Source organism: Podarcis bocagei (assembly GCF_964188305.1).
Source record: "Podarcis bocagei genome assembly, chromosome: 16".
Classification (NCBI taxonomy): Eukaryota; Metazoa; Chordata; class Lepidosauria; order Squamata; family Lacertidae; genus Podarcis; species Podarcis bocagei.
Window position 1 is genome coordinate 26,925,233 of NC_138142.1, and position 21,801 is coordinate 26,947,033.

General features: G+C 48.7%; 1 protein-coding gene and 1 long non-coding RNA gene across 12 annotated transcripts in view; both read left to right on the plus strand.

The window, feature by feature from the left end:
* Positions 1-5,743, plus strand: part of PC (pyruvate carboxylase) — a 268,658-nt gene extending 262,915 nt beyond the window's left edge. For all 11 annotated transcript variants that reach the window (XM_081175517.1, XM_081175510.1, XM_081175511.1 and 8 more), the window contains 3 exons: positions 264-512; positions 1,279-1,419; positions 4,156-5,743. In XM_081175517.1, the coding sequence (XP_081031643.1) occupies positions 264-512; positions 1,279-1,419; positions 4,156-4,404 (639 nt within the window). In that variant the 3' untranslated portion in view covers positions 4,405-5,743. The remainder of the gene's footprint in view (positions 1-263; positions 513-1,278; positions 1,420-4,155) is intronic.
* Positions 1-21,801, plus strand: part of LOC308576354 — a 251,618-nt gene that overhangs the window by 209,065 nt on the left and 20,752 nt on the right. The gene's annotated exons all lie outside the window — the stretch shown is intronic.

Genomic DNA, 21,801 nt, shown 5'->3' on the forward strand with positions numbered 1-21,801 from the left:
CTTAAGCAAGAAGACATTAGAAGATATTTCTTCATTTCGGCTGGTAACAGCTTCTAGAGGGCTGGAGGCACAACACTAAAAGGCCCATTTCTTACATAAGCAAAGCACACCTCTGGAACATGCAGTTCTCTCAGCAGTGCCCTGTCTGAGTTTCCAGGTAGGGATCTCTGGTCCTCAGTTGTTTCTCAGCCCCTGGTCAAGACCAGTCCGCCTGAGTCACCCCATCAGGGACACGAGCTGTTGTCTCCTTTGCACTCCTCCAGGTATTAAAAGACCTGCCCCGCGTCGAGGGCCGCCCGGGAGCCTCACTTCCCCCCATGGACTTTGTGAAGTTGGAGAAGGAGCTGTGCGAACAGCACGAAGAAGAGATCACCCCAGAGGACGTTCTCTCAGCTGCTATGTACCCCAAGGTCTTCAACGAGTTCAAGGATTTCACAGCCAACTTTGGCCCCGTCGAATGCCTCAACACCCGCCTCTTCCTGGAGGGGCCGAAGATCGCGGAAGAGTTTGAGGTGACCCGAAGGGTGGTGGGGCAGAGGTTCACACAAGCCCCTTTGCCAAGAGGCAGAGGGAGTGGGGCGCTTCCAACCTGGGTGTAGGTGCTCTTCCCCAGTGATCTGCGGGTGGGGGGGGACCATTTTCAGAAGCTGGCAATGTCTCAATGAGGGACAGTTATTTGCCCCTCCCCACACTAAGGTACCTTTGGGGCAGCAGTACCACGTAGCCAGACTGGACGTCTTTCCTAACCCAGCCTGGAAATGTTATTGCAGAGCAGATGTTTGGTCACCGAGCTAAAGTCGTGTCCTCAAAAACAAAGCACTGTTCTAGTCTGCATGTTTCTGCATAAAGGGCTGGTCTTAAATAGGAATCAGCCTGGATAGTTCAGGTGGTTAGAGTGCAGTGCTGATAACGCCAAGGTTGCGGGTTTGATCCCCGTATAGGACAGCTTCATATTCCTGCATTGCAGGGAGTTGGGCTACATGATTCTATGAATCTGCCTCATCAGTCAGACCGTAGGTTCATTTAGCTCAGTATCCTCTTCACAGAAAGGCACAGGAAACAGCTGCCTACTAAATCTATCTGGCTCAGTGCTGTCTACACTGGCTGGCAGCAGCTCTCGGTAGGTTCCCGAAGGTGTCCCCCAGCCTTATCTGGAGATGCCAGGGATTGAACTTGGGACCTTTCTGCATGCAAAGGAGATGCTCTTCCCCTGAGCTGTAGCCTAGCAGGCCCTCCAGGGCAAGGGAACTCAGAGCTCACTGTCTTCCCAACATGTAGGTGGAGCTGGAACGTGGCAAGACCCTCCACATCAAAGCCTTAGCGCTGGGAGACTTAAACCGGGCTGGCCAGAGGGAGGTCTTCTTTGAAATGAATGGGCAACTGCGCTCCATCCTGGTCAAGGACACAAAAGCCATGAAGGTAAGATTACCCTGCGGATTTTGCGTGCTGCAGCAGAAGCTAACTTTAGTTAAATGTATATTGTTGTTGTTGTTGTTGTTGTTGTTGTTGTTGTTGTTACCCCGTCCATCTGACTGGGTTGCCCCAGCCATTCTGGGTGGCTTCCAACAAATTATAAAACCATAATCAAACATCAAATGTTATAAACTTCCCTACACAGGGCTGCCTTCAGATGTCTTCTAAAAGTCAGGTAGTTGTTTATTTCCTTGTCAACTGACGGGAGGGTGTTCCACGGGCGGGTGCCACTACCGAGAAGGCCCTTGAACCCTTGATTGGAGCACACATTTAGTTGAAAGCTATAAAATAAAACAAGAAAGCTTATGGTTATTGAGAGCCAGTGGTAGTCTAGTAGTTAGAGTTTCAGACTAGAACATGGGAGTGACTGGGGTTCAAATGCCCCCACTCGGCCACGAGACTCACTGGATGACCTTGAAGTCCAGTCACTGATGCCTCTTGTCACAATCCACCTCACAGGGTTGTTGTGGGGATTAAAAAATGAGGGAGAACCAGGCACACTACCTTGAGCTCCTTGGGGAAAAGGTGGGGTATGAAGGCATCAAATTAATAGGAAAGAGTTTGACAGTGGAACAGACTCCCACAAGAGGTGGTACACTCTCCTTCTTGATAGGAAAGAGTTCTATAGTCCTAGCTAACTGTCTAGTTGGAGAACCAAAGAAGCCATGCTTGCCCCCTCGTTCTCAGAAGATAAATCCAAAATGGCCTCGCTTCTCAAGGTCAAATGAGACTGGCAGGAGGAAGTTGTTAATAGGATGCAACCTAAAAAGTATCAGTCTAACTTCAAAGGGTAGAATGAGGTCAGCACAGAGTTCAAAGGTATGGGGATAATCTAGAGGTCTCTATCTATTTAAACGCCATGCTAACCCCATTTCTGAGTGGCACCCAGACTTCCAACAGGTAATAAATAAGCAGGCTAGCCATGAGCAAATAAGGACCAGGGATAGATAAGTGGGTGGACAAGCTGGCGCCAAGATCCAGATCACAGCTTGCAAGATTAGACTTGCAGTTCGGGAAGATGAATCGAGTGCCCTTTCGGGTGCATTTGTTTTGCTCGATTTGGATGCTTCTCTAATCATTAAAATTCATCCGTGCCCTCCTGGGGAAAAAAAATCTTGCAACCAGCAATGCAAATATTAAAAATAACAAGATTCATCAGCACTGAAATGCCAGTAACAATCAGCCTCAGAGGTGGGTAAGTAGGGGGTTGAAAATACAATTCTTACTCACCAGCGGTGATTTAACAAATGACAATACAGTGCTGGTATTGCATCCCTTTGGGGCCTGGTCCCTTCTCATCTGATCCAGCACCTTACCCTGCATCCTGTTCCCAACAGAGGGCTCAGCCAGATCCATCCAGGAGATCCCTAAGAGGGGGCATGAAGGAAACCACTTCCAGCGTGACAGGAGAGATACACATGGAGGTTCTTTTGGCTAACCGCTGAAAGCCGACAATAGACTCCCACTCCTCCTCCTCCTCCGTGCATCTCTATCTCCAGTTACATTTTTAAGCAATCTATGAGCCAGTCTACATGTCCAGAGGACTGATAGGATGTCAGCTGTATAGGGAGTGTACTGTTTCAAATAAGGGGGGTGGCATAGTCCAATGGCTCCTGTGTCAAAAAAACAACAGTTGAAATACCAAATTCTACACACAAAGAAATCAAAAGAGAAGTCTAGGCTATGCCTTCAGTCTAAATCTTTGGCCTTAGTAAGAGCTGAGCTGTTCAGCAGTGGAACAGACTCCCACGAGAAGCGGTGGACTCTCCCTTCCTTGGAAGTTTTTAAGCAGAGGTTGGGTGGCCATCTGTCATATATGCACTGAGGATTCATGAATATTATTCAACACTATCTAAATTGTTAGTTGCAGATTTTGCTGAGTGGTTTTATTGTACTGAGCCTTACTAGAATCTTGTCTATATGCCAATAAAGGTTTGAGAATTGAACACAAAAAGAAGTATGATCTAGTTGAGATGCCTGCATTGCGGGGGGTTGGACTAGACAGTGTTTCCCAACCGGTGTTCCGCGGCACACTAGTGTGCCGTGAGACACCGGCTGGTGTGCCGTGGGAGGGAGGCGGGCGAGAGGCGGCGGCGAGAGGCGGCGGCGGCGAGGATCCGCGTCGAGCCGGGGGCGGCTCCGCGGTGGTGGTGCCGAGCGGCGGGGCAGCGCGCGCAAAAGGGAGGAGCGCGAGACAGCGGAGGAGGAGGAGGCCGGCATGTCCGGGCAGCAGCAGCAACAGCAGCAGCAGCAACTCCCGGCGACGGCTCCTCCTCCGCCCGCTATCGCAGCCGCCGCCGCCTCAGCTGCCGCCGCCGCCTCAGCTGCCCTCGCTCTGCTGCCTCCTCCCACCCCGGCAAGGGGGAGGGAAAAAACGTTCACTTTTGTGCGTCCCTCCCGGCGTGACGCTGCGCGCTGACGTCACGGGGCGGGGCTTTAATGGTGGTGTGCCGCGAGATTTTTTTCCGGTAAGCAGGTGTGCCGTTGCCCAAAAACGTTTGGGAAACACTGGACTAGATGACCCAGGCTCCCTTCCAACTCCGATTTATACCCTGGGACTACAGCTCCCATCAACCAGCCTCTACTTGGTGCCCCAGCATCTGGGGCTGATGGGCGTTGTAGTCCAGACTGAGAAAAGCAATCCTGGCGTATCATTCCTCTCCTCTCTCCCTTCTACTCCAGGAAATGCATTTCCACCCCAAAGCCCTGAAGGACGTCAAAGGCCAGATTGGGGCCCCCATGCCCGGGAAGGTGATTGACATCAAAGTGCGGGAAGGGGACCCCATCGAGAAGGGGAAGCCCCTCTGCGTCCTGAGCGCCATGAAGATGGAGACAGTGGTCAACTCGCCCTTGACGGGGACCATCAAGAAGATCTACGTCAAGCCAGAGATGAGCTTGGAAGGGGACGACCTGATCTTGGAGATTGAATAGCCAGCCCTCCCCTGCTCCAGAAGCAGAACAACTTGTCCCACTCGCACGCACACGACCACCCACTGAAAACTGCTGTTTCCCCTCCCTCCGTTGTAACCCAAGCCCTTGCAACGAAGCCCCTCCTTCTGTAGAAACTCTTCACCTTCTCCCCACTATCCCTTGCCAGGCCTGTATTCTGAATGCTTCAGATGGGGGGGAAGCGCACAGAAATAAAAGCATGGCAGCAGGGAGGGAGGGAGTGATCACGTGGGTCAGGGAGACACAGCAAGCGCCCGCTGGTTCCAATTTAGGAGGCAGACAAGGAAAAGCCCCCTTTTTTTTGAGGAGGGGGGGATTTCAGCTGCTGCCTCCTTTCAAGAAAGTGATGGCAATTTCAGCCCCCTCCACCAGAAGTGGAGCCTTGGAGAAAACAGACCTGAGTGGGGAAGGAGACCTCATCTCCATAGATGCACATGCGCCCTCTGCCCAGACCCCATGGACCAATTTAGCGGGGGTGGGGGGCGGGGAGTTGTGCTAGGGATGCCATCGTTTCCTTACCACCTCCCTCTGCTGCTGCTGCTGCTGCCCACTACTGACTTCACTACATGCTTCTCCCCAACCTCGGGGGGAAAAATCTTCTGTAGGACAGATTTCCTTCCTCAGAGCTCCACCCCACCCTCCACACCTCTTAGAATGAACATTTCAGGTCCAGCATTGCCTTATGGTTGGGGAGGAGGGGAGCAGGGTTAGGACCCTCCCTTCCTCTTCCATCACTCACTTCCTTAATCACTCATTACAATTGCCAAAACAGAGACTTCTTCTCAAGCCAAATTGCAGAGCAATGGGGGTGGGAGAAACCTTTTTTGGGGGGGATGGAGCAGTTCAACTCCCTCCCCCCACATGTGATGTACAAAGCAATCCCAGTCACCAGAATGACCTAGGCCAGCTGCCACCAACATGGTAGCCCTCTGGTTTTTTTGGACTACAAATCCCATCAGCCTCGGCCAGCACGTACTGATGGGAGTTGTAGTCCAAAATGGCCATGTTGGCCTCAGATGGTGTGTTGTTTACAGGGTTGTTCACCGAGGGCTGGGAGGGGAACCAGGGTGAGGTCCCCTCTTCCTCCTCCTCCCGCCCGTGGGTGAGGGAACAAAACGGAATAATGGAGCGCAAATCATTTCGACTCCACACTGAGGAACTGAACTGAGCCGGCCGGCATGTCGGCATCTGAAGAATCATGGGGTTTTTTGATGAGACCAGCAGGTGAAACGTGGGATCCACAGAAATTTCACTTGAAAGAAACGAAATCTATATATAAATATCTATATAAATATCTCTATATAAAAGCTCATCAAGACAATCCTGTGAGTGGCGTGTGGATCAAGGGAGGGTCTGTGTGGGTGTGATGGCATCTCTCTCCCTCAGACAGAAGAAACTGAACGCTGGAAGAAGATTCAGGACAGATAGAGGACCTCTTCACGCCGTGCAGAGCTAAATTGTGGAACTCCCCTCCACAGGAGACAGTGACGGCTACTAGGCATAATGGCCCTGCTCTGCCTCCGCAGTCAGAGGCAATAATGCTTCTGTATACCAATGGCTGGAAGCCACAGGAGGGGGGGGGATCTTGGGATCAGGTCCCACTTGCAGGTTTCCCACATGCATCTTGTTGGCCCCTATGAGAGCAGAAGGCTGGACCAGATGCCTGTTGCCTGACTCTGAACTCTGGCTCCCTGGTTGCTGCTTAAATGCCCAAACGCTTCTCAACACTTTGCACGCAACCTTTTGCCAGGTCACAGGGTGTTGTCCAGGGGTGGCTAATGGCTTTGGGGAGCTCCAGGGGCCACGTTCACATTTTTCAAAACTTTTTGGGGCCACACAGCAGCAGCTGGTCTGTGCGACCTCCCCTCCACATTCTTCCTATGAATGTTGGGCACACAACTCCCCTCCCTCTCTCCAGCTGATCACTCCCTCCTCAAATGATCAGTCTGATGATGGGTTAGGAGGGGGGCAGTCTGCACCCTCTTGGTGTACTGGGCTGGGGGAGAGACCAAGGGCTCGGCCTATTTTAATCACCAAGATGGAGGGGGGGTCCTTGGGAGGCCAGAAAAGCATGGATTAGCTGGGGTGGGGGCTGATTCAGTTCACCATATCTCATGCCACGTCCCTCTCCCCTTTTAAAAAATATCTTTGTTTGGTACACTGCAAGACACAGTGCCTGTGTGTCTCTGCCCACCCACCACCTTAATTTGCCCAGAAGCACAAGCTGGAGCTGGGTGTGGGTGAGAAAGAATGAGACAGGAGTCACGGTCAGTGTTGGACAAGATGAGTCTCTGTTTTTTAAATAGCTGCACAAGCTACAGTTCTCAACAATAGGTTTCCCCAGATTTGGGGGGGGGGGCAATGCACACACTACATCCTGATCCCAGGAAATTCTGTTGGCGCCCCACAGCTCACAAGAAGCCCTGGCAGCAAGAGTGATAGAAGGGACCCTGAGGGTAATATAGTCCAACCCCCTGCAATGCAAGAATAGGCAACTGTCCCAAGTGGGGATTGAACCTGCAGCCTTGACCTCATCAGCACCACGCTCTAACCAACTGAGCTATCCAATCCTCTGAAAGTCAGCCCGCACTTGCATAAGGCAACATAGGCACATTTGCATCATAGGATCCTGTGTTCCACAAGTCTGCTTCTACTACCACCCTGACTTGAAGCAAAAAAAAAAACCACCCCCTTCCTCAGGGGCAGAGGAAGGGGGACAGTGGGGGTGGTCCGTCCTGGGTGTCATCACTGAGGGGGGTGACATTCAGCGTGCTGCCCGCCCGTGACTCCCAAGCCTAACCCGAGCTGTCGGGGGGAGGGGCGGAGCTGCACTGCCTTGCCGGCGGCCTTCCCCCCTCCCCCCTTCGTTTTGACAGCTATGGGGAGGCTTGGGAGTCACGGGCAGGGCGGCGCCATTGCCCCCTCGCTCCTGGGCTGCTTCCGGGGGGGGGGAGCCTCCCCCGAGCTGCCAAAGGAAGAGGGAAGGGAGGAAGGCTGCTGGCAAAGCAGTATGGCTCCCTCTCCCCCTGCCGCCGCCCAGGAAACAGCCCACCATGGGTGGCTCACCCCCTGGGATGCTCCCCATGGCCCACCCCTGGGTGCACAGTATGTGTGCCGCTCCAGGTGCGCCTCTGCCTTTCAGGTGAGCATCCAAGCTAGGTCTGACGTCCAGTTTCTCCCCCAGGCCACAACTTACCTGTCCCTTTGGCTGGGGGGCTGGAAGAGGAGGGCTTAGAAGAAGCCATTGCAGGGAGGAGTAGGCAATGGATTTGCCAACTTCTTAATCTGACATTGCTCCTGTGGTATTAACTACCACCTCCTGTTACAGAAATTGAACAGGGGGAGCTTCTTCAAACATCGGAAGGCAAAGCAATGGGGAAAGTCTCCTGCTAAATTTCAGCACAGCCAGAAGCTGCTGAAAGGCACAGGAGCCCTCCCTGCACATGGAAGTTGGCAACCTTTCTAGGGAGACTCTCCAACAGACGCACTAAACTCCTCTGCCCAGGTTGTTCTCCTGCCTCTGCTTAGAACTACTTCCCCCCACGCAGCCTCTGCTTCACCAAAATGAGGAAATGCCAACTTCAAAGCATCTTCTTATTAACACGTCAATTATTCTTAAGCTATTATTGTCTTTTCAAACTGAGAAGTGAATTTTCGGAGAATTAAGTGAGCACTCAGCGGGGGCTGCTGAGACACAGCTCAGCTGGCTCTTCACAGCTGTAATTAGCTACCTACACACGTGTGTGTGTGTGTGTGTGTGTGTGGCAGGGAAGAGTGAGGTGGCGTGCAGGTCATAAGAAAGAAAAAGTATCGTGCTCTGCATTCAAAGGTGAATGTTTGAGGACATTCCGTAGTAGTAAAGTGGGTGTTTTGTGTAAGGAAATTTGAGGTGCACAAAGAAAGGAGGAACCATATAGACGGAAAATGGGTTTTAAAAAATATAAATATTTTTGCAAAGTCAATGGTCAAGAAGGTGGTTTATGCATGTGCTATGGAGGTTTGTCAGGGGCAGGTGGGACTCATCTACCTGGGAAGGTAGCCTAACTAGGAGAAGGAAAACTCTGACCCTAAATCTCCGCAGTCTTGCGGAATATCTTTGGGAGAAGAAAAAGCTAAGGAGTATCACCTCCTGGCAAATAGAAGGGGAAGAAATGGAGGCAGTGAGAGATTTTACTTTCTTGGGCTCCATGATCACTGCAGATGGTGACAGCAGCCACGAAATTAAAAGATGCCTGCTTCTTGGGAGAAAGGCGATGACAAACCTAGACAGCATCTTAAAAAGTAGAGACATCACCTTGCCAACAAAGGTCCGTATAGTAAAAGCTATGGTTTTCCCAGTAGTGATGTATGGAAGTGAAAGCTGGACCATAAAGGCTGATCGCTGAAGAATTGATGCTTTTGAATTATGGTGCTGGAGGAGACTCTTGAGAGTCCCAAGATCAAACCTATCCATTCTGAAGGAAATCAGCCCTGAGTGCTCACTGGAAGGACAGATCCTGAAGCTGAGGCTCCAATACTTTGGCCACCTCATGAGAAGAGAAGACTCCCTGGAAAAGACCCTGATGTTGGGAAAGATTGAGGACACAAGGAGAAGGGGGCGACAGAGGACGAGATGGTTGGACAGTGTTCTCGAAGCTACAAACATGAATCTGACCAAACTGCAGGAGGCAGTGGAAGACAGGAGTGCCTGGCCTGCTCTGGTCCATGGGGTCACGAAGGGTCAGACACGACTAATGACTAAACAACAAAAACCCTGCACAACTCCAATGTGTAATCCCAAAAGCTGCCTCCTGGCAACTCCTGCAGCCAAGCTGGTGCCAAATGTCTTGCTCTGCTTTCCTATCAGTGAGGCTGAGAGGGGGTCTTGTCTGGGCAGCTCAGGAGCTTCCAGGCATGTTACTTGGGTGCTGCTAATGCAGCGGTTTGACCTCCCCACCGAAGGAGGGGAGTGGCATCCCTGTTCCCAAATGGAAGCATCTGGACTGGTGCAAACTATTCCAGCTCTATAGAGAAAAGAGAAACTTGTTACATCTTTCTCTTTCCACCTCCGCCACCTTGTTAGCAGTAACTAAATATTAAAAAGTCACGCTGAAACAATCATCTCCCAAGTCTGGCTTGCATTTGTAATTGCAAATGCCTGCCCATGGCCCATTTTGCCAAAAAATTGCAAATTTAATTACAAGCTTCAAGTCTCTAAGCTTGAGTTTAGCTTCTTTGAATTTGTAGAAAGTCTCTGAAACTCACTGCTGCCTGCGCTCCAGTCTCCAAGCAGCGGCAGACTCCAGGGATGCCTATGCTTACCCAGGATTCAGTTTCCTTGGAATGACAGTCAGTGGAGACTGCGACATCCTTAAGATATATGGCTTGGTTTACACATATATTTACAACCTGAGCATAGAGTGGAGGGGCTCACAGTATTAGCACCATAACAGAAGTTGCTTAGGTTAGGTTTCCAGGAAAGCCACAGCTTGGGGTCCAGTGCAGAGCAAGACACACCTCTGTGTCCCCAGCTTCCAGCATCAGGCAAACTTAAACATAAAACTATCCCATATACAGCCCCCCTTGGCCATCTTACAATAACTTGGCATCCAGGCACGTGAGGTAGCAAAATGCTGCCCATTTGTTCCTATGGCAACAGATATGGTATCTTTGGATATGGTAAATAGCAGTACTTAACTGACCAGCCAAGGTCATTATGTTAACAAAGGAACTTTCTGGATGCTTCTGCAGCCTCGTCTGTAAGACAGCCTGGAAGGGACCTAGTGTATCATCTAGACTGACCCTGCAAAAAAAAAGAAACCCCTCCAAAATATCTGTTTTTATCTATGCAACACCCTTCTCCAATGTTTTGTGCTACAACTCCAGGTTGATGGAAGTCATAATCCAGAATATCTGGTGGGCACCAGGTTGGGGAAGCCTACAGCATTCAAAGTGCTTTACAGCCACTTTAACCATTACAACAGCCTGCAAATTCATGCAGAGTTGAGTTTCGAACCAGTCACATCCCGGATTGCAGCAAAGCCTTCCATTCAGCTGCTGCTGCTGCTGGCCTTGACAACAACCTCTGGGCTCAAATGAGCCTTTCAATTTGCATTGTGCTGCTCCTTTTCCTGCCCATAAAGCATCTTCAAATTGAATTCACAGGCGGAGGGATTCAAAGAGCCAATCGATAGCATTAACAATTCATGATTCATGCTGGGTTAATTATGAGGCAACAAGGCCAGAGCTCAGTCAAGGTCATGCCATTGCCTGCCTCTGCTCTACACAGCCTCTCCCAGCCCCTGAAAAGCTTCCAACACCCAATTGCCCCTTTGGAGGGAGAAATCCTTGGACAACCCACCGCATCATGAGCATTGAAGGACCAGCCTAATCAGGCAGCAAAATTAAGTGTCGATAATTTCCCAAGAACTCCATGTCCAAATCATCCCTTATGGGAGAAGGAGGTGAACTCCCTGCACTCAGAAAGCTCGCCTGTCAGGGAGCATCTGCTGAACGTGCAAAGGGCATATCCACACATTCACCACTTGCAATCAGAAGCAACCACCTGGACCACCTAATTCTGCTGCATCTCTCTATGTCTCCACCTTTCGTCCAAAGATCCCAGGGTGATTCACAGCATGAAAATAGAGGATAAAAGCACAAAATTATTAAGCAAAGCAAAACAATAACCCAAAAAATCAAATAACTAAAAAAAAAACCATTTAAAAGGCTGCAGAATATTAATCGGCCCAAAGTCTGGTTGAACATTTTTGCCTGGCACCAGAGATGTATAATGAAGGTGCCAGGCGAAACTCCCTGGGGAGAGCATTCCACAAATGGGGGGCCACCACAGAAAAGGCTCGTTCTCATGTCCCCCTCATAGTGACTGTTTCATGCAGCTTCATAACTGCACAAGAGCAATTTTGATTTTTTTTCTATTAAAAAAAGTGTGTGAGATAGAGAGAGCGGGGGAGACACACACACACACACACACACACACAGAGAGAGAGAGAGAGAGAGAGAGAGAGAGAGAGAGAGAGAGAGAGAGAGAGACTCCTGGTGCATGTATGTAAGTCCTTTTAAAGTTCAAGGGTATTTTACCTACTTGAAAACATTTTCCACACCTCACTATTCTCCCCCTCCACTCATCGAACAAGGCTTTTTCTTGGCATCCTTTCATAATCTTCCTCCCCTTTGGAGTGAAATTGACTAGATCAGAATACAGAGGATTTCATCGCTGTAGAAAAGAGGGGAAGAGTGTGCATGCAATCTGCATCTTGAGGCAAACAGCAGATCCGCACCTTACATTTAAAGCACATTTAAAGCATGCAGCTTTCCCAAAAGAATTCTGGGGACTGTAGTCTCCCCCCCACACACACACACACAATTCCCAGCATCCTTAGCAAACGACAACTCCCAGGATTCTTTGGAGGAAGCCATGTTCTTTAAATGTGTGTTGAATGTGCTTTAAATGTATGGTGTGACTGCAAGCCTAAATGCAGGCCTGCAACACCCAGTCGCCTTTTTGTTAATTCTCCCCTCTTCTCACTCTGTTCCCACCAACTCGAAATGCCTCTCGTTTTATGACATATTTTGGTTGGTCCAAATAAATCTATTGCCCACCTGTGAGTTTAGGTAAATAAACCATCTTCCTTGGCTGCGGCAAAATTTGTCACCAACACTGACACTCTCACGTTCATTAGTTGTGTCTCACTATAAGAGGTGTTTCTCATTTCTTAAAGGGCTTTGAGCTCAGGCCCACAACATGAATTTGCATAACATTTGTACATGCCAATATATTTGTATTGATACCTCTGGTCAAATCAAGATGTTGATTGGCTGGGATTGCACCAGTGCTGTGCTCTGCACTGCGCTCAACCAAATTAATAATAATAATAATAATATTTTAAAAAATATTTTTATTTTGCAAATTACAGTACGATAAAGAACAGCAATGACAAAGCAGTTACAGATCTCTCGGGTGTCATTATTACAGTATATTCTTTTATATATTTTTTATATAAACCATTTCCATTGGCTTATTGAATGTTTACAGATAAATTATAAACAGATAAAAACATTGACAGGATTATTGTAATAACCTGCAATTTCATAGGAGTATATATTTAAAGGAGATGAATAAATGAGCAAATTAAGTGAATGTGGATATGCAGAAGATATTAAAAACAAATTTAAGGAACCACAGAAAGAGGGGGAAGGAAGTCAAGTTTTGAAATGCCAAAATGATTGTAAAAATGTATAAAATTAGTGAAATGTATAAACTTGAAAAGTATAAATAATTTTTTAAAAAAGAAAAAAATATATATAGGCATTAAAATCAGAGAGAAAAAATCAGTAAAACAACTATCTAATATAGTCCCTCCAAAATCCTGGGTGGGTAGTTGGAGGTTGTGAACTCTCAAGAGAAGGATTTATGAGCATTAGGAATGGAAACCGTTCCATGTCAAATTGATTAGATATAGCTTCGCCCCTCACTTTATGCATATCATGTGTCAATCTTTCCATGACAGCGAGACGCCAAAAACTCTTATAATAATTTCGTGATCAAAAAAATCAGAGGACACTTTCCAGCCTCTGACTTTTGTTGATCTGACTGCAACCAAAAGAACATTGCTAAGATCTTTATGGAAAGTTAATTTAATAGTAATGATAACAATGACAAACAACAGCAACAGAAAGGGAGGACAAGGTGTTAAGTTGTGGGTGAGCATATCAGACAACACAGCGATTCTTCAAACAGCTCTTGTTTATTCACAGGCCAGAACAGAACTCAATTGAAGGGTTCAGCCAGCCTGGTTATATGGAGCTCCAGTACAACGTAACTGTAACAATTTTCTAAAACTATCCAATCACTGAACGTCACTTTTGATTTGCATAACTATCTACAGTATCCCCCTGCTGGCCCAGGGTGAGAACTTCAGTACATAACACAAGGGGCAGAAGATTTAGAGCTCTGCACAAAAGACCCAGGACTCAGCCCCCCCACCCCTGCCCAGGCTACCTGCAAACACTCCTGGTAGTTATCAAGGTACCAAATGCTGGATTAGTCCTAGCAGCATGGCAGCCTTGGGGGGAAACTTGCTCTTCCATAGGACCATCCCTGCCATGCAACAGATTGGGCGTTCGAAAACTGCCATGCTTCAGGTTGGAGGGGGCAGATGAAGTGCTGAAGGCATGTCAGAACAGTACCATTTTCAGAAGGGTTCCCACTATGCAGCAAAAATGGCAGCATTTTGTGACAGCTTAAAGGCACTTTATCAGATGGACAGAATGTCATCCTGAGTTGGGTGCAGGAAGACCTCTTTAAATTGTTGGTCCTAACATAAGTGGGAGTTTCAAAAGACCAGCACAGCTCCTCTGCAATGCTCAGCCTAAACATGCACTTTCCAGAAGGGCGGTTAGTTCTAGGAGTCTGCTGCAGCAACCAGTTATGCCAAGGAAGAAGACCCTCCAGGTGTCCCTATTTTCCAGGGACAGTCCCTGTTTCTGATTTGATCTTGGAAGGTTCCACTATCCCTTAGGATGTCCCTATTTTCATTGGAGAATTGTTGGAAGGTATAGAGTTATGCGACCCCCGAGCCAAGGAGATAAGTAATTATATAACCTTCAGAAGACATCTGAAGGCAGTCCTGTATAGGGAAGTTTTTTAATGTTTAATGATTTATTAGGTTTAATGTAAGTTGGAAGCCACCTAGAGTGGCTGGGGCAACCCAGTCAGATAGGTGGGGCAGAAATATGATGATGATGATGATAGAATAGGACATCCCTATTTTCATCAGGAAAATGTTGCAGGGTATGCAGCAGAAGTTTTCATGGACTAGTTCCCACTTCACCAGATGCATGCATCAGACTAAAATGGACAGGTGAATACATGAAAGCTCATCCCATAATACAAGCTGCCAGTCCTTAAGCCTTAAAGTTCAATGTGTGTAGTAGGGTTTTCACCTGTCTTGTATAATGCAGTGGTACCTTGGTTGTCGAACGGCTTAGCTCCTGAAAAAATCGGCTCCCGAATGTCACAAACCTGGAAGTAAGCGTTCCGGTTTATGAACGTTTTTTGGAAGCCAAACTTCCAGCATGGCTTCTGCGGCTTCTGCTTGAGTGCAGGAAGTTCCTGCACCCAATCAGAAGCCACGTGTTATGTACTGAGTTGAATAGGATCCAAACTGCAGCAGTCTGATTGGTCCTAGAACAATAGGATCCAAAATGCAGCAGTCTGATTGGTCCTAGAACAATAAGATTCAGAATGCAGCAGTCTGATTGGTCCTAGAACAATGCAGCAGTATGATTGGTTGGCAGGAACCACCCAATCCTGCTCCAGATAGAAGTGAATCCACAACCTGATTGGCTTACAGTAGAATTTCGGAATTAGCCAATCATGTGCAGCCCATTGTGTAAATAATGTATATAAAGCAGATACTGTGAGGGGACTTGCATTCATTCCTCCTCACCACTATGAGCTGAATAAAGAGCATGAAATCACTTTGCGACTCTGAGTATATTTCACTGGCGACGAAGGTGGGATCCCGCTGAGCTGATTGCCACACACAGCACCGCAGCACCGCCACCTGCCGCACCGCTGCCTCGCACCGTGTATCCAGGCTTCAGCTCCGGGACACAAGGAACTCAGAATGGTAGCCAACAGCAGCTTCTCACCATTCAACCGAGCATCTGGAGACTGGGAAGCGTACTCCTCCCATTTCACCTTCCTCCTAGAAGCCAAAGGGGTCACCGATGAAGAAGACGCCAAGAAGAGGGCGATATTCTTCAGCGTCTGCGGAGAGGAGACGTTTGAAATCGCCCGGGCTCTCCTTGCGCCTGAAGACGTCGCTACTGTTCCATACAAAACAATAATGGAACAGCTGAAGGGGCACTTTTCGCCGCAGCCCTCAGTGGTGGCTCGTCGAAATGCCTTCTACTCGAAGCGGCAAGCCCCTGGGGAAACCATAACTGGGTTTGTGACCTCTCTCCGCCAAGCCGCCCGGTTCTGCAACTTCTCAGAGCTGGAGAACATGCTTCGTGACCACCTCGTCGGTGGCCTGCAGGATGAGAAGCTGCAACGACGCCTCTACGCTAAGAAGGACCTAACGTTCCAGGTCGCTCTGGAGGAGGCCCTGGCAACGGAAGTTGCTGAGAGGTCGACGCAAGAGGCACGGCCGAGCCTGCCATCCCAACCGAGGGTCCACCACGAAGACCTCACCGACGACTCAGGATCCGACAGGGAGGAGGTGCACCGAGTACAGCAGCGGACTCAAGCAGCGCACAGACCACAGCTGCCTCAACAAGAAGGAGGGAACTGCGCAAGCTGCGGGGAGAGTCACGAGAGGAGGACCTGCCGTTTCCGCAACGCAGAGTGCAGGCAGTGCAGAAAATCGGGACACATCGCCCGGGTGTGTCGGGCTCGGCACACACGACACCAGGCATCAGATGATCAATCCAAGAGCCCCAGGTCCCGGGGCCCAACGCACCAAGGCAACTTGACGGAGCTCACGGACTTCCAGGTATACCAGTTGCCCCACCCCAACGTAGAGAAAATTTATGTAGAGGTACAGATAGAGGGGGCCCCATGCCGCATGGAGCTTTTCACCACGCTTTGGTTTTTGAACGGTTTTGGGAGTCGAATGGACTCCCAGAACGGATTAAGTTTGATAACCAGGGTACCACTTTACAGGATTGTCCTGTACTGTATTTCATGTCTCCTCAATTTCTCTCTCTCTCTCTCTCTCTCTCTCTCTCTCTCTCTCTCTCTCTCTCTCTGTGTGTGTGTGTGTGTGTGTGTGTGCTAAGTTAGAGATCGTCTCCAAATGCAAGGCTATGTGAAAGCAGATGCATTTAAGCTCTGGGTAGCAAAGCACAGACGGATTTACAAATTCGTGTGTGACAAATTCCAGAGGGGCTATCCTGTTAGGCTGCTATAGATTGTAATGGATTGTTTTAAAGTCACTTCAGCACCAGATGAAAAGAAAAAGTCCCCCACCCTGTCCTATATTTTGCCAGAACAAAGGTGGCAACCCTAGTACAGTAGTGGGTGGCAAGATTTAAGACAGCTTTACTAGGTCAGAAAAACAGCAGCAGCTGGGAATTCACAAAAGTAGAGTCCACTGGCCTACAAATAACACAGGCTTATGCAGAGGCATTTCCTCGCCTTAGCTTTACACGTGTGTAGAATGAAGTCATGTTCTCCTAGGAAAAGCAGGCCTGGATTATCAGAGCTGGATGCCTGATTCAGCGGGAACAAAGTGCCTACTTTCTATCAAACTGTCTCAAGGTTGTTTTTCCTGCACAAACCGTTCTTGACACATTCTTAATGCAGCCTGAGTAAGCAGATTCTCCTAACGGTACCATTTCACACACTGTTTTTGCATTTCTTCACATGTATAAATCAATGTGTTTATCCACCACAGGCATCACAAGCCTTCAGTTGTCCCAGTGAGTGTAGATAAGATTGTTAGCATCTTTCCCAGTTCTACTTGATGAGCTCTGTGTATCTCGCTACCTTGCATATTCCAGCCTTGTCCTAAACAACTCACTGTGTGTGCGTGTGCGCGCGCACGCGCGTGCTATATCACACCACTGACACAAGCTAAGGGCTCCTCCAGCAACCGATTTCTTGGCCACATTCATTCTGATTTGGTTGCATAAAGCTCAGTTGGCAGAGCATGAACCTCTTTATCTCAGGGTTGTGGGTTCGAGCCCCACGTTGGGCAAAAGGATTCCTGCATTGCAGGGGTTGGACTAGATGACCCTTGTGGTCCCTTCCAGCTCTACAATTCTGTGATTCTATGTGGAGGTTAGATTGTATCCAATCTTGGTAAGCACTCGTTCTTATTTGTGTGCAGTTGCTATTTTATTATATTTATATATTTTAAAATTGATATACCACTTGATTGTAAAACAAAGTAACGACCTCAAAGCCGTTTTCAAAAAGAAGTTAAACGACGACAGTAAATATGATTTACCCGCAGTGTATTTATTTATACATCTTCCCATCAATCATTCATCTGCTCCACACTTTCCAATGTGTTTCCAAACCGCAGAGAGTCCTGGTTGTTCAGGTTTTTTAACGTGGATTTGTTGCACTACTGCAACAGACACTTGAAAGGACTGTAATTGTGCAAGCCAAAAGTTCCCTGCACGTTCTTGAATCCGTCCCACAAAATAGTGGTAGTCTGAAGGCAACCCCCTCCCCTCTGATTTGATTGGAGTAAGGAGCACTTTCATATCCTGTAGTCAAGGAAGCATGTAGCAGCTGCAGTTCTTCACAGAGAACATTGTACATATTATCACTCAAACTGTGGCTCACACCTCCGAAGCCTGGCTGACAATCACACATCCACCTTTAGAGGTTATTTTCAAATTATGCTGATGTTTTACGTGCACATCCTTCCCTTCCTCATTAGCTGAGTGTTGCAGCTCAGTTGCAAATCTGGCTACAGTCTAGAATCATCGGGTGACCTCCAGATTTTGTCAGACTCCAACCTCCATCATCCACAACGATGGTCGGAGGCAATGGGAGACATAGGTTCACTGCATCTGGAAAACACCACATGGGCCACCCTGATCTAAATTGACTTTAGAACCAGCAGGCAGGCAAGCTTATTCAAAGCCTCTGCCTCATCCCCTGCTATATCAATCATCCAAGAAAGATGTTATTTTATTTTATTTGGTGGCCCCAATATAACAGTGAAGCAAAGAGTTGCAGGTGCTTGCCACACCTTGGAAATTTGGAATAACATTGCAGCCTAGTGGTCAGAAAGAGCAAGTGACGGTGGATTTCACATAAATGACTTATTAATTCTCCCACTTCACATAATCAATGCTGGGCATTTTTAACATATCACAGTGTTACCGGAAAATCCGAGGGTTCTCTTGGGCAAATGAAGACACCGACTAGAGCAATCAGAGCAAAACAGCAGCCAGTAGGCTTGGTCTTTATTAAAGAAAAGACTGTCGCGACAGGACTCCCACCGCCCACGAGGTGAAGCAAGATGGAAGCCCCGAACAAAGGGAGACCCTAACTTTTATTAGTTGCTAATCCCCTAAGTTACACCCTCAGAATTACATCATATTTACATCATGATTATATTAAAGATAGGAGGAGTCGGGGAGGGGTTGTACAGGTAATCCGAGTGTCCTGACACCTGGGCCGGAGCCTCCTTCCCCCTCCCCGCATGAGTCATACACAAAACAAAGGAGAAAGACGAAGTTTCCTGCCCCCTGAGGGGAATCCGGCCACAGTTCCTTTGTGAAAGTCCGTGCGGAATACACTAAAGTATGCAGTCCATTGTATCCTTGATAGCCTTCTGTCTGAACCCATCACGATGGCTATCAAGGTTGTCACGTCTACCTGGAGGTAAGGCAGGGTACGTGACTGCTCGGTCAAAGGATTATGGCCGCTTGGTATCAGGCCACCCCCCTTTGATAGTCTTTGTAATATCCAGCAGAATAAAAGTGGTCCGGTGAAAATCCGAAGTACGGCTGATTTTTAGTGAATTTATAAAGGATATTGTCCTTGAAGTTCAAAGCACTTTTGCCTTCAGGAAGTAGCTTGCTACATTTTGATTAGATCAGTCACGGTCAATTGAACTCGGAAACTTTGTATTGAGAGCTGTCAAAGGTAAGGGAAGAGAGCGGCAGTAGCCTGCAGTACCTGCGTGGCCGCCGCAAGGGGCGCTGTTCGGTAACACTGATTGGCTGAGGCGGCCGCCGATTGACAGCAGAGCTAGGTCGGCCGGTCTACTCACAATAAAGATAGGGCGATGCGGAGTATTATAGCAGGAAGCTGTCAGGTTAGCGCTTCCTTATTTACGGAAGGCTTTTAAGGGATGGCCCTCTAAAGGGACACCTCTGGGCTTAGGAAGGGAGGTGCGTGTATGTGTGAGTGTGGTGCTTGTGCAAACACGTGTTAGTGTGTGGGGGGGGCGATTTCCGGCGACAACAGAATCATAGAGTTGTTGAGTTGCCGCCGTCCTTCACATTGGAACCCATTGGCTCAGGACCTACTATCTATCAAACTGTCTCAACCTGATTAGTGTGAGATATGAGTGCGATGGGTTGACCTCATCAGTGGGAGAGATCATCATGTCTCACTGGTCAGCTACTGCCGCCCTTAAGCCAGGCTGCCCCCAGGCGATGAAGGGCTGACCCTCCACTGTCCACCTGCTTCAGAGGGTGCTTGGAGCTCAGAGTCTCACTTGACAAGCGGACTGAACTTCTGCACCAGGCAAAAAAGCAAAGAAACAACCCCTCTTGTGCTTAGCAAGCTTGAACATCAGGACTATGTACCCTGGCTTGTCTACTGACCAGTTGCAGGTCAACGACTGACAGAAGACAGGCATCATTGACCGTGAACAGAAAACACTCAACGTTGACCTTGTCGCTCTGCAGGAGACCAGACTTGCCGCAAATGGCTGCCTCCAAAAGAACGAATAGATCAGTTCTTATATGCCTAATGTCCAAATAGAAGCTTTTGTGTTCCACGTATGTCTTAGTGAATACAAGTGTCAAATGCAACTACTTTAAGGAGCAGTACTTGCAAAAGATGAACTTTTCTTTGTAATGTTCCACATCTGCCTTTGCAAAGTATGGTTGTTGTATGCAGCTGCTGTGTGCAGGTATCAGACGAAGGATACGAAAGATCTTAACATAATCAAAATCCTACCATTTTCCAATTTCTAGGGTTTTGGAGGTCCCCATCCCCAAATCTATACAAACCAAGGAACTTGACCAGGCTGTCAGGAGGGTCCTGGACTGTGAACACCTATTCCTGCTGGGAGATTTCAGTGCCACAGCAATAAAACCATTAAAATAAGGTTACCAGACGTCACCGTTTCCTGGGGGCAGTCCCCAGATTTACAAATCAGTCCCCATACAAAATCCATTGAAATTGAAAAGTGTCCCTGGATTCATTGAAAAAAATCTGGTAACCTTACATTAAAAACCTGTTGAAAAGAGTTCCTTGGGAAGGCGATTGGTTTTTAAACCACTCTGGAAACTGTAGCTCTGGGAAGGCAATAGGCTCTCTTCACAACTCTCAGCACTCTTAACAAACTACTGTATTTTTTGCCCTATAGGACGCACTTTTCCCACTCCAAAAATGAAGGGGAAATCTGTGTGCATCCTGTGGGGTGAATACAGGCTTTCGCTGAAGCTTGGAGAGCGAGAGGGGTCGGTGTGCACCAACCCCTCTCGCTCTCCAGGCTTCAGGAAGCTATCAGCAAGCCTGGGAAGCCCGCGGGAGTTCCCGCAGGGCTCCCTAGGCTGCGGATAGCAGCCTGCTGCAGGGAGCGCGGGGCGCGTTGAAGCAGAGCGCCCCGCGCTTTGGGCAGACATCGGGCAGCCCCACAAACTCGGGGGACAGTGGGGAGGCGCAGCGCCGCCATCCCGCTGTTCCCCAACCTGGTTTGGAGGCTGGTGCTAGGGAGGAGCGCGCTTCTCCCCAGCGCCAGCCCCACAAGCTCGGGGGACAGCGGGGAGGCGGAGCGCCGCCATCCCACTGTTCCCCGACCTGGTTTGGATTCCCCGACCTGGTTGGGGGGGGAATAAAGGGAGGAATTTCCTTTATTTCCCCCCCAAAAAACTAGGTACGTCCTATGGGCCCAGTGCGTCCTATGGGATGAAAAATACGGTACAGCTCCCAGAATTATTTGGGGGAAGAAACCATTACAGTGATACCTCTGGTTACTTACTTAATTCGTTCCGGGGGTCCGTTCTTAACCTGAAATGTCTTAACCTGAAGCCCCACTTTAGCTAATGGGGCCTCCTGCTGCCGCCGCACGATTTCTGTTCTCATCCTGAAGCAAAGTTCTTAACCTGAGGTACTATTTCTGGGTTAGCGGAGTCTGTAACCTGAAGCGCATGTAACCCGAGGCACCACCATACTGTTTATGGTGGTATCACAGTGCTTTAAATGTATGGTGTGAATGTGGTTTATGATGACTCAGTCTGATATAACCCAGTGTTTAAAACAGCGCCTGGGAATCTGGTCAGGACTTTCCCTTGCATTCTGGACAAAAATCCCTCTCCAAGCTGCTGCTTCTCCAGGGAAGGGAGCTGCTGGCAGCCCCCCCCCCCACTTCGGGGTCCCCTGCCTAATTCCTCTCCTCCCTTCCCTGCCAGGCTGCAGTTAAAATGACAAAACATAAATTTGTGCCTTTAAATGCGTAATCCAGTTTGGCACGGAGGCACCCAAATGTTGCAAGGCCTTTAGGCAGGCAGCGGAGAAATTCCCACCCCGTGGAAAGGCAGAGTTTCTTGCAAAGCTGCCTGCCTGAGATAAGCCGTTCCTCAAACAGGCAATAGAGGGGGTGTTATCCTAGCATCTTATCTAGGTCAGGAAAAGCCTCGCTTTCCGTGGGTCACTGAGCCTTTTGAAAGCCA